Raw genomic sequence first — 13,241 nt, 5'->3', positions numbered from 1 at the left:
CAGGTGTGAGAGACAATCAGAGAAAATGGCCAGAGTTAGAATATGGAATGTTTAGTCTGAGGAACAGAAATGAAGTCAATATAATGGGATCAGAAAATGTGTGAGATTTATAAAGTATAAGAAAAATAAAAATGCAGGAAAGGGCCAGTTTAGGAAGAGCTTTGGATGTCAAAAAGATGATCTTTTATTTGATCGTGGAGGTAATAGGGAGTATCCAGAGATGATTAGATATTCAGGTGACATAGTTCAAGTTGTACTTTAAGATCAACTTGATAATTGAGAAGAGGATGGACTCAGGTAGGGAAAGACTTGAACGCAGAATAGGTGTAAAGGATTGCCTTGTTGCCATGAGGACCTAATTGAGATTGCATAACATAAATCTGTAGCAAACCAAGTCATTGTTTGCTGTAGCATACCCATTGAGAAAAAAAGAACTGTGCTAAGAATTGTAGGAGCTACAAAGAAGAATTAGACATTTAATTTAATTCAGTCTAACAAATTATAAAGTTTATATAATAAACAAGGCACTGTTGTGGGCATCTGTGGATACAGAGACAAAATGAAAAATTCCTTGCCCAGAAGAGTTTATATTCTAATCTATGGAGTCTCTACCCTCTTAGAAATATCAACCTGTTTTGTGATACAAGAAGCTTATAAAACTAAACTAATCATAGTACAAAATATTATGCGTAAGTAGCCAGGACAATAATATACACAAAATACTAGAAGAGTTCAGAAGAAGGAAGAATCACTTCTAGCTAGAGTTATCAAAAAAGCTTCAAAGAGAAGATAACATTTGTGCTGGGCATGAAAGGATGAATATGCTCTAAAAAAAGGGTGGAGGAGATTGGAATTACATTCTAGAAGAAGAAATAGGCAAAAGAGTTTAGGAAAAAGTGACTAACTGGTATTGAAGGAATAGGAAAGGACTTATGAGGGAATATGAAAGTGTGAGATAAGACTAGAAAAGTTGGTAAGAGGTAGGTAGTGAAGGCATTGAATGATAGCAGCAATGTTAGTAGATTGGCATAGGTTTTTCAGGTTTATTTATCTTTTATTTATACATATCCATTGCCTTGCCTTACTCCACTTTGTGATGATGGACATCATGTCATTAAAGTATCACTTAAAGGAGAACCTTGGATTGTTTAGCCTGGTAAAGATATCATTTGAGGGAACAGGAACACTGTCTTCCTGTGGAGGGCTATCAGACAGAAGAGAAAGATTGAACCTGCTTTACTTGACTACAAGGTAATAGATGCCTACTAGAACAATGACTGGAAGTCATTTAGTCATTTAGTGTTAGATATAAGGAAACACTTAAAGAAATTAGTTATCTAAAAAAATGGAATGGGCTGCCTTGGGAGGTAATCCATTTCCCGTGGTCTTTAATTGAAGATTTAAAGAATTCAAATGAATGCAGAAGATGTTCTAGAAGGGATTCTCTCCAACTCTGAGATTCTGTGAAGTAGGCAAGGGAGAGTCAATGGAGACTTAAGCAAATGTGTGACATTATGAAAGTAGTATTTTAGAAGATTATTTTATTAGTATGAGAAGCAACATAGAGTAGGAGATAAAGAACTGATCTTAAAGTTAGGAGGACCTACGTTCAAGTCCTTCCTCTGGCCCTTACTTGGCTGTGTGATTGGGAAACTCATTTAACTTCTCTATGTCTCTGACAACTCTAAAGCTACATAGAATTTGCAGATCTGAAGTAGTAAGGGAGTTCTTAAAAGGATGAAATCTCTGGTTAAAAAAAACTGTTGGTATTTTGTAGGATAGATTTGTGGATTGGATATCTTGGAAACATGAGCCTGATCTATATATCATATACAACTATTTTTCTCTTTATTGATGTATAAAACATGTAAATGCCCTAAGACAAAGAAAAAAAAAGTTAGACATGGGCTGCATGTGGCCTACAACACTCTTTAGAATAGTAGGAACAAAATTAAAATATAATTGGGAAATCTTTAACAAAATAAATAAAAGCATAATAAAATATAATTAATATTATATTTTGGGCAATTAGGTGGCACAGTGGATAAAATGCAGGGTCTGGAATGTAAGTGAGAAAAAGGGGTTTTATGGTGGTTGCCAAAATGTAAGGGAGAAAAAGAGGTTTTATGGGTTCAATATATTAAAGGTGGTAGACAGAGGATTGAACTATTATCAATCCTCAATTAAGAATAATCTCAAATCAAAATTGACTTTTATGTAAATTTATTTACATGAGAGAAGAGAGAAAGACATTAAGAACCTATCTCACTATGATAAACCCAAAGTTCCCAACTTTGGGGAAAAAAATCCACTATTTGACAAAAACTTTTGGGAAATTTGGAAAACAATATGGGAGAGATTAGGTTTAGATCAACATCTCACACCCTACACCAAGATAAATTCAGAATGGGTGAATGACTTGAATATAAAGAGGGAAACTATAAATAAGTTAAGTGAACATAGAATAGTTTACTTGTCAGATCTCTGGGAAAGGGAACATTTTAAAACAAAGCAAGAGTTAGAGAAAATTACAAGATGTAAAATAAATTATTTTGATAAATCAAACTAAAAAGCTACTGTACAAAGAAAAACAATGTATTCAAAATCAGAAGGGAAACAACAAATTGGGAAAAAATCTTTATAACAAAAAACTCTGACTTGGGTCTAATTACTCAAATATATATGGAGTTAAACCAATTGTATAAAAAATCAAGCCATTCCCCAATTGGTAAATGGTTAAGAGACATGAATAGGCAATTTTCAGATAAAGATATCAAAAGTATCAATAAGCACATGAGAAAGTGTTCTAAATCTCTAATAATTAGAGAAATGCAAATCAAAACAACTCTGAGGTATCACCTCACACCTAGCAGATTGGCTAAAATGAAAGAAGGGGAGAGTAATGAATGCTGGAGGGGATGTGGCAAAACTGGGACATTAATGTATTGTTGGTGGAGTTGTGAACTGATCCAACCATTCTGATTGGCAATTTGGAACTATGCTCAAAGGGCTATAAAAGAATGCCTGCCCTTTGATCCAGCCATACCATTGTTGGGTTTGTACCCCAAAGAGATCATAGATAAACAGACTTGTATGAAAATATTTATAGCTGTGCTTTTTGTGGTGGCAAAAAACTGGAAAATGAAGGGATGCCCTTCAATTGGGTAATGGCTGAACAAATTGTGGTATATGCTGGTGATGGAATAATAAACTCAAAGGAATAATAAACTGAGGGAATTCCATGTGAACTGGAAAGACCTCCAGGGATTGATGCAGAGTGAAAGGAGCTGAGCCAGAAGAACATTGTACACAGAGACCTGTGTACACTGTGGTAAAATCGAATGTAATGGACTTCTGTACTAGCAGCAGTGCAATGACCCAGGACAATTCTGAGGGACTTATGGAAAAGAACACTACCCACATTCAGAGGAAGAACTACTGGAGTGGAAACAGAAGAAAAACAACTCCTTGAACACATGGGTTGAGGCAGACATGATTGGGGAGGTAGTCTCAAAACTACCACACCAATGCAACTATCAACAATTTGGAAATAGGTCTTGATTGATGACACGTGTTAAAACCAGTGGAAATACGCATCAGCCATGGGGGCGGGGAGCTTGGCGTGTGAAGGGGAAAGTAAGAGCATGAATTATGTAACCATGTTAACTTTTCTAAAAAATAAATATTAATAAATGTTAATAAAAAAAAGAATCTATCTCACTGATTAGTCCAGATATATATTAACACTCAGGTGAGGGTTAAAGGGCCTGAGGCCCAGAGGTGAATGGAGCAAACTCCACTCACAGAGTCTATAAAAGGAAGTTTCCCAATAGAAGTTCAGGAAGATTAAGTCTTTAAACTTACCACGTGGAACAATCTCGGTCACAAACCAGCGAAGCTCCCTCAGGTCTCCTTCATCACACCAGTTGCAGCCTCACTCCCCCTTCCCTCCTTGGAAGGGCCACAGATATCACTTCCAGTGCCTTCCCTTAGCCTTCATGTCCAATCACAATAGACACTTTCTCATAGAAAGCGTAGGGGATGGTCTGTTGATTCTGACTGTTACTCACTCTAGCACATGTGGGCTAGGACCTCCCAGAATTGGAAGGTGCTCTCACCTTTGGTGATTAAATCTAAAGATGGGCAGTGTAGACTTAATTAGATTCTTCTTTCTGAGTTCAAATCTGGACTCTTACTGCCTGACACTTTAACTAGCCGGACAAGTTGCTTAGTTGTGTTTGCCTCAATTCTTCATTTGTAAAATGAACTGGAGAAGGAAATGTCAACCCATTCCAGTATCTGCCAAGAAAACCCCAAATAGGGTCAGGAAGAGTCTGATATGACTGAAACTACTAAACAATAACAAAGATATTACATTTTAAAACTAATTTGATATACTGATTTCTGGTCCCCATTTCTGTTTAGTTTGATATCATTACTCTAAAAAGATACAAACATTAAAATAAGCAACTGATTGAATTTAATCTTTCTTTTTTTGCTCATTTTCTCTGCCTTTCTTTCTGTTAATTTTTCTTTTGTTAAACACGGTCTAAGATTTAGTATTTAAAACTATTGTTAGTGATTGTAATTGACAATTCGGTTTCTAAAACTGTCATGTTTATCTCTTATTCATCATCATATCATGTGATACAACTCTCAGTGTCTTGTCAGTTTTTAGCTGATGTGGATTTATAATTTTTTAAAAATTGGCTTTTTTCTACAATATGACTTTAGATAGCTAAAGGAAGAATAGTACATTAATGAAGCTAGAATTATAAAGTATAATTAGTCATCTTGGAGAGAATGGAAACTGCTAAATAAATGAACTTTCTTAGGTAACTAGAATTCCCTATAGGGTAGTAGAAGAGGTACACTCCTAATTAAAAGACAGCATAACAATGGTTCTCTTTACATTTTGATCATAAATTTAAACAGTTCATAAGGCAAAATATCCCCCTGAAGTTAGTAGCAGTCTAGAAGGTTTAGCTGGATTCATTTTGTTCATTTGGAATTGTATGTGTAAAACAATTGTTTTTATAAATCCGTTATAGCTATTTCCCCCCTGCCACCCAAAGGATAAATTTGCAAACAAGATAACATTTTGATGGAGTATAAAATTATAACAATATAATTCACTGACTCTCCTTCTCTTTATGCAATTATTTTTCTGGTGTTACTTCTTAAATCCACATATAATTATAACAGATTATCTTTACTAAATTACATCAGATTAGATTCTCAAGTAGAATTCAGGTGTAGATTACTTTATTGGTGCTTTAGGAACCTTTGCTATTTCCTTTGTTCTCAATTGTTTTCTTAGAGATACAAGAAATCAATAGCAGAAATAGTGAATCACTGCAAAGCAGTTGGATTTTCCTTTCCTTTCATTCAAGCAACACAAATCTGATGCAAATATTACTGGGATCTAGTACATAGTTGGTTTGCTCTTCACATTAAGAGCCTTCTTGTTTACCAGAATCTCTCTCTAGGGAGGGACAATTCACAATTTAATGTCTGAAATTGGTGGGAAGTTTTTCTTTCCATTAAAATTTAGATCTACTCCTTTGTATCTTCCATCTGTTGTGTCTAGTTCTGCCTTCGGGACTAAGCTAAATAAATCTAATCTCTCTTCCACATGATAATATATCTCTTCAAATATTTGAAGATAGTTATCTATAATGTCCCGCAATAACTATCTCCAGTTACTCCAACTGATCCTAATGTGGTACTTCCTCAAGGTTATTTACCATTCTAGTTCCCCTCATATGGATGCTCTACAATTTATCATTGTCCTTCCTAAAATGTGGTACTTGAAAGCATAATATTTCAGATATGGTCTAATGAAGGCAGAGCATAGTTGGAACTATCATCTCACTGGTTCTGGCCACTTAGCTTCTTTGAAATCTAAGGTCATATTTTTGTCTACTACATCATACTATTGATTCATATGAGCTAGCAGTCCATTAAAACCCTTGGATCATTTTCAGACAAATTGCTTTCTTGTTAAATCTTCTCCATTTTGTACTCATAAAATAGCATTCTGAACATAACTATAAACCTTTATGTTTATTCCTATGACATTTTATATAGTAAGATTGGACCAAAGGTTCTCGTCTATCTTTGTCTATATATCTACATTTATATAGCCCTATATATTTTGGGGTATTGATTCCACCCTCTGATAGGTTAGTTATTCCTTTCTACTTTGTGTCATCCGTTAATCTGACAAGCATAGATGCTGGGCCTTTATCTAAGCCTTTGGTTAGAACGTTAAGCATTGCAGAGACTTGCATAGATCACTGCAGCTCTCCATTACAGACTTTCTCCTTCCTCCCAAGTCAACATCAAACTACTGACTTCTGTTTTTTGATTGAGTGCAGTCATCCAATGAGTTAAAAATTCATATCTAATTTATAGCTCATTTGTCCACAAGAATAGTATGAGATATTATCAAATGATTTATTGTAATCACATAAACTGTATCTATAGCATTCTATTTACTTTCTAGTTTAGTATTTACTGACTAGTAAACAAATATTTATTATGTGCCTACATGTGCCAGAATCATTTCTATAACTGCAGATAGGCAAAGAAAGGCAAAAGATAGTCTTTGCTCTCAATGAATTGACAGTCTAATGGAAGAGACAACACACAAACCAATATGTTCAAACAAAATATAGATTAAAAAATTGGATATAATCAATAGGAAGAAAGCATTAACCTTAAAAAGGATATTCTAGTAACTGTCAGCAAGGAAATCACATGTCTGGAATGTTCTCTTCTAAATGAAGCTGCATTGACTCTTGTGATTACTTATTCATTTTTAGAATTTTACCAAGCATCCTTTTAATACTAAGCCCTAAAAATTTCCCAGTTAATAAAATCAAGGTCATTGGCAGACTATATACTTTTGACCTTCTCCAGATTACCTAAAATGGCTCTGTAATCACATCTATCAGTTCCTTCAGTAGCCTAGCATGTGGATCATATGACTCAAGTGACCTAAACTCAGGAAGACTAGGTTCTAATTTAGTATTTCTCTATTTATCTTGAGGATTGACTTTCCATTAGCTAATTTGTTCGGTTCCTTGCAAAGAAAATTTTCCTCATCAGAGAAAATGGAAACAAAATATAAATCAGAGAACTCTGTTTTCTTTATTTCTTTGTCCAGTAGTCACTGTAGGCTGATGACCAAGCTAGAAGTTGGATCAAATAGAATAATTACATCTGAATATATAAAAAATATTCATTCTATTTAGCATATTAATATATTGCTAAATTAGTCCTTTTGACTAGTCAGTGCTGGAATTTAATTTAGTGGACCTGATTTCAAATTCTGACTCTGCCACTTAATACCTATGTGATATTGGATAAATCATTTAACCACTTCGGGACTCAGTTTTCTTATTTGAAAAAAGCAAGGGATTGGATTAGTTAATCTTGAAAGTCCTTCCACTTCTAAAACTTGATGACTTTGTGATCCTATTCTTTTATAAAAATCAAAGCTAACTATATCTTTATTGTCATTGTTTTTTAAAGTTGCTGAGGTCAAACTGGTGATGGCCTGGGCAAGTCACTTGACCCCCATAGCCTAGCCCTTACTACTCTTCTGCCTTGGAGCCGATATACAGTATTGTCCAAGACGGAAGGTAGGGGTTTTAAATAATAATAAAAAAACAAAAACATTGTGTCCAAAATAAAATCTATCCCTTTTCCTAAACTTTCCGATCCTTCTGGTCACCCAGCTTTGCAACCTCAGATGACTTCTTCATTTTCATTCACCTTCATACCCCATCAGTTGCTAAATCATGTACAATTTACCTCCATTACATCTTTTGCATTCATTCTCCTCTCTCCACTGACATAATAACCTCATCCCAGTTCAGGTCATTATAACCTGTCATCTGAACTATTACAATCATCCCTTAATTGTTCTGACTACTTCGCATCTTTATTATCTTCACTCTATTCTTTAGATGGCAGCCAAAGCTATTTTCTTAAAGTGCAAATTTAACCAAGTCATTTTCATACTTAATAAAATTCAGTATTTCCCTAATACAGAATCAAATTTATAGCTAGCTGGTATATACTTAAAGGTTTCCTAAAACTTTACTGATATTTTACCAGTATAGCAAGCTTGGAAAGTAGGTGCTATTATTATTTTACAGATGAAACTGAAGCAGCATAAGTGACTTGCCCAGGGTCATACCACTAAGTGTGTAAGCCAGATTTGAACTCTTCCTGACTCCAGGTCTGACATTCTATCCACCATGTCATCTAGATTACCCAGTAAATAGGTTCAACCTGTCACAAGACAATATCACAATACATTGCATGCATCCCAGTAGTACTTATTGATCATGTTTTCCTCTGGCCAAATGTTCTTTTATGATTCTATAACTGGGGTTACATTTAGGCACAAGAAATCTTTGTCACTAGAAAAGCCATTTCCTTTCTTCTAGAAAAGATGTGGAGAGATATATCCCTAGTGGGTGTTTGTAGCTTTTTGATTGTCAATCTTCAGTACAAGGGGGAAAATTATATTTACTGTCAAGTAAAACTTTTCCTGCTATAATTTGCAACTTTTTGGGCCAAGAAATAGGTAAGGCCAGAGTGATGACAGTATTATTAGGGATACTTAACTATTAACTCTCATTTGGCAAAAGGAATTATTAGATAAGGATTATTTGGTGTATCATCCTTCTCAAGGCAAAGAAGTACTTATCTTTCCACCTTTCAATCAAGGGACACTTGAAAGCTTTTCTAGTCACATTACTATGAAAAAGAAAAGAGTAATTTTTCTCTCATAAAGGCTGAAGGTAAAGATGCAACAATTTATTAAGGAGATTACAAACTGCAGAAAAGGGCTGACATGTTACTCAAGTTTACAAAAGACAGCAGAATGGTAGAGTGAATAAAGGACTAGCTTTGGAATCAAAAAGACCTTAGTTCTAGTCCTTTAACTGACACATATTAGCTATGGTATTCAAGACAAAGCATTTATTCCCTCTTTGCCCACCCCCAACTCTCTAAGGCTTTAAGTTAAAAATGAGCTCACTAGAGCTCAGATTTAGAGATGGAAGGCACCACATAGGCTCTCTAGCCCAAACTTCTCATTTTTTTTAAACTGTTACCTTCTATCTTAGAATCAATACTGTGTATTGGTTCTAAGGTAAGGGTTAGGCAATAGGGGTTAAGTGACTTGCCCAGGGTCACATATCTGGGAAGTATCTGAGGTCAGATTTGAACCCAAGACCTCCTGTCTCAAGGCCTGGCTCTCAATCCATTGAGCCACCCACCCATCCCCTCAAACTTCTCATTTTGAAGAGGCAGAACTGAGGTTAAGGCAATTGCCAAAGTAGTAAGAGACAGGAAGGATTTGAAATTGGGCATCTAACTCCAGAGCTTGTGCTCTTTCCATTGAATCATGAAGCTGTTTATTTGTTTCGGGAGAGGGAGGAAATTTTCACACCTGGAGTCTCCTACACCAAAAAATCAATAGGTCTGCATAAACTCATCAAGAAACACTTGTAATCATTTAAATCTACAACTCTTTATTCCATACACATTCATGAAGAACACATGAGTATTTTGTCTGTGTTTGAATAACCATAAAACAGTAATTATCTTAGTTTGAAGAGGTTGAGATTTATCATTACATCATTACAATTATTGGCATGGGAACTCTTAAGAGGGAAATGGCAAAAGGCTCACAGGTTATCTCCATAACATTGAGTTCATTTTGCCAAATAAAGGAAGTAATGAGAAAGGAGAGAGAGAGAGAGAGAGACAGAGATAGAGAGAGAGAGAGAGAGAGAGAGAAAGAGAGAGAGAGACAGAGAGACAGAGACAGAGACAGAGACAGAGAGAAGGAAGTAAAAATAAAAACAAAGCAGAAAAGAGCTACTGTTGTGCCAGTATTGAAATTGGTAAGTATTACTGGCTCCAAGTATCACTTTCACTCATAGTCCTGGAATATGTTCTTCTATTTGATTACCCAATCTGTTTTTCAGTCCAGTGAGACAATTTAGGATCATTTTAGTTTAGATATGAGACAAAGTAACTATACTATATAGCCTGCTTGATATATTTCCTGTGTGTTTATTTCTTGAACCAATAATGTAGAAATGGTTGTCTTCATTGAGATGAATGAGCTAACAAACAACTGGTTACATAATAGAGAACTACGTCCTTAAATCATGTTCTCTCCCAAGCTTTCAATGATACTATGATACTCTGCTAGTGCTAGGATATTAGTACACTTGCTCTAGTGTCTTTCTAGTTCATGATACATAGAATAATAGATTTAAAGCTAAAAGGGATGATACAGGCCATTTTGTTTAATTTCTTTGTTTAAAGATGAAGAAATTGAGACTCAGAGATAAAGTGACATGCCCAAGATCATGCAAGGCTAAAGAGATGAGTTTTGAACCCTGGTCCTTTGTCTATAAATCCAGGATTCCTTCCTCTATATGACATACTTGTAGCACCACACATAAAGGAAATTGAATTTGACTTGGCATTTGACTGCATGCTTTGGACAGCAAAGAACTTTATGCTGGATTTTGTGATCCTATGAAATTACTGATTGAAATCCGCATGCCAGGATCCACATGAAGACAAATGTATTTGAGGAGAAAGAATGAATTTTCAGATGTCTAGACATGCTGGGAGGCTACTAAATTTACCTTTCAGTTTATGGGCCTGTGAGAACTTACTTTCATCTCCTGTTTCAAATTCAAACTTCTGACTGTAGCCACTGTATCCTGCAGCAGTCCTCACTCGGATGTGAAATATATATTTGGTGGCTGGCTTGAGACCTGTGATGATAACACTGGGGGCCTTGGACCTTGTAGAAGAATAGCTGAGCTGTTCATGTTCCTAGGAAAGAGGGGGAAAAAAAAGAAAGAAGACACAAAACAGAATTATATTAGTTTTTCATGAGGCACATTCCAAAGCAAAGCTCAGTCAGGGGTTATTCTGTGAATGTTAAGATCAAACAAGGTGCAAGCATGGTTTTCTGTTACTTAGCAAATTGTTATTATCATGATGTGTATGACATGGCCTTGATTTAGAAATGTGTTAAGAAAGCTGATTTCATTGCACATAAAAATGTTAATTGTATTTTTGGTTGGGTGAGCTGGATTTATATTCTTCACAAAGGATGGGGTTAGTGTGAGAGCATGTTCAAACATAATGGTAACTGCAGGAGATTGGCAAAATGGGCAACTGAGGAAATCAATAAAAACTGGCAGAATAAAAAAAAGGATAAATGTGGGAGAACTGAAGGACCCGCTACTCACTTCTACCCTCAGGTAGTGCCAAAATGCCGGCGCTATCCGTGGGTAGACCTGTAGGTAAAAGGAAAAATCAATTAATTTTTATCAATTGGAAAACGTCTTCCCTGAGCTAATTGCTTTACTTCTGAATTTATTTCTCTCCTGCTGACAAGAATTGTAGGTACTTAGTTTGGACATATAACAATGAAAATAATAGCCCTGTGGGAAAACTGTCCTCTCACCTATGACTGTTGACATTTTCAAGATTTGCAAGTTAAATGGTCAATATGAGGCCAGATGGTTTCTTTTTTGGAAATCCATCTTATGAAGAAGAATTGAAGGTATACAACGATGACTTACCCGTGGTCATAGAGTGAATCAGTGTCAGGACTGGAGACTTTAGTCCCAGGCTCCTGCCTTAATTGCTAAATAACCTTGTCCCTCTTATCTCACTAAAAGATAATCAATTTGCTAAATCATTCTGCTGGGTTTGATTCAAGTACTTAAACTTATCTGACTACAGACTCAGAACAGAACATTCGATTTCATTTATCCATATTTGAGTTGATAGTGAATAAAGGAGTAAAGAAAAAAATTTCAAAATATTTGAAAAATATTTTTCCTACTCTTTTGCTACAGTCTCTATTTATTTTTAATATGGAGCCTGAAATATGATTATGAGTTTGGATGGATAATTCATTCAAATTCAGAGCCAGACTTATTTAAAGTTTCCTTCAGAATTTTCTTCATGCGTCAAAGGAGATGTTACCCAGGGCAAAAAGGGAATACTATATGCAACATACATACAATGTTAGAATAATTTTGATATAATGCTTAATATGGGGAATTTTAAAAGCATTTGCCACAAAAATATATTTAGGAAAAAAAACAAAAAGAAGGAAATAGCCTAGTTAAAATCTATGTATGGCATTTATTTATTTATTCTGTGGTTATATTTTAAATCTCTATAATTTCTATAAGGATCTCATCTGACTATCTCTTGCCTTTTTGCATTTAAACAAACCATCTCCCACACTTGAATTGAATCCCTTTCCCCACCACCTCCATCCAAATCCTTTAAGACAGTGCTAAGATGCCACTTTCTCTATGAAGCCTTTCTTTCCTCACTGAAATTATCCATCCCAGATACAAAGATTTCATGTAATAATAACTTAGGTTTCCATAGTGCTTTGAGATTTATGAGTTTTCCTTATAACAACTCTAAAGATCTATAATGTCATTATTTTTACCACCATTTTACAGATGAAAAACCCAAGACACAAATAGTCTTAGTTCCCTGAGAGGAAAGATCAATAAGTGTCAGAGCTAAAAATTTATAAGAAATTCCTCCAACTCCAAAATCAAGGATCTATCTACCATAACATACTGCCACTGATACTAATTTTTACTTCTCCTATGTATTTAACAATTTTCTTTCTTGGATTGTAATCATTTGTACACTTGGACTGTAATACATTTGTGTATTCAGCTCATTGTATACAGAAGGTGTATATATATGTATATATGTTTATATATATATATATATGTTAGTTAAATTGAACTCTCAGTTTGTTTTTAAATAATTAAACTTTATTAACCTTAGATTACACAAAGATGTATGGTTAGAACATTACTTAAATAAAAAGATCAAATAAAGTTGTGGGGCATGGCAGTTCCCACCAATAATCTCAGTTACCTAGGAGACCCGAGACTGGTGGATATCTTGAGTTTGCATAAATTAAATTGTAATAGGCTTAGTCAATCCTATATCCATACTAAGTTTGTGATTACTACCTTGATTACTACATTATCTCCATTCAAAGCCTGATGAATACAGTCCAGGGATATGAACCCAAGAGCCTTTGGAAAAGCAGTGTTTCCTGCTCAATATCAAATGGTCCAATAACAGAAATAGATAAGATTTTATCAATGAAAATGATATTAAAAAGAGGGAATTAACAA

General features: G+C 34.9%; 1 protein-coding gene across 1 annotated transcript in view; it reads right to left on the bottom strand.

The window, feature by feature from the left end:
* EPHA6 (EPH receptor A6) overlaps positions 1-13,241 on the bottom strand; it is a 1,373,534-nt gene that overhangs the window by 419,640 nt on the left and 940,653 nt on the right. The window contains exon 5 of the mRNA XM_044666934.1: positions 10,719-10,881. Coding sequence (XP_044522869.1) covers positions 10,719-10,881 — 163 coding nt within the window. The remainder of the gene's footprint in view (positions 1-10,718; positions 10,882-13,241) is intronic.

This window comes from Gracilinanus agilis, chromosome 3 (genome assembly GCF_016433145.1).
Source record: "Gracilinanus agilis isolate LMUSP501 chromosome 3, AgileGrace, whole genome shotgun sequence".
In the NCBI taxonomy this organism is placed as follows: domain Eukaryota; kingdom Metazoa; phylum Chordata; class Mammalia; order Didelphimorphia; family Didelphidae; genus Gracilinanus; species Gracilinanus agilis.
Note: the sequence above shows the minus strand (reverse complement) of the source record. Positions and strands in the feature narration are given on the sequence as shown.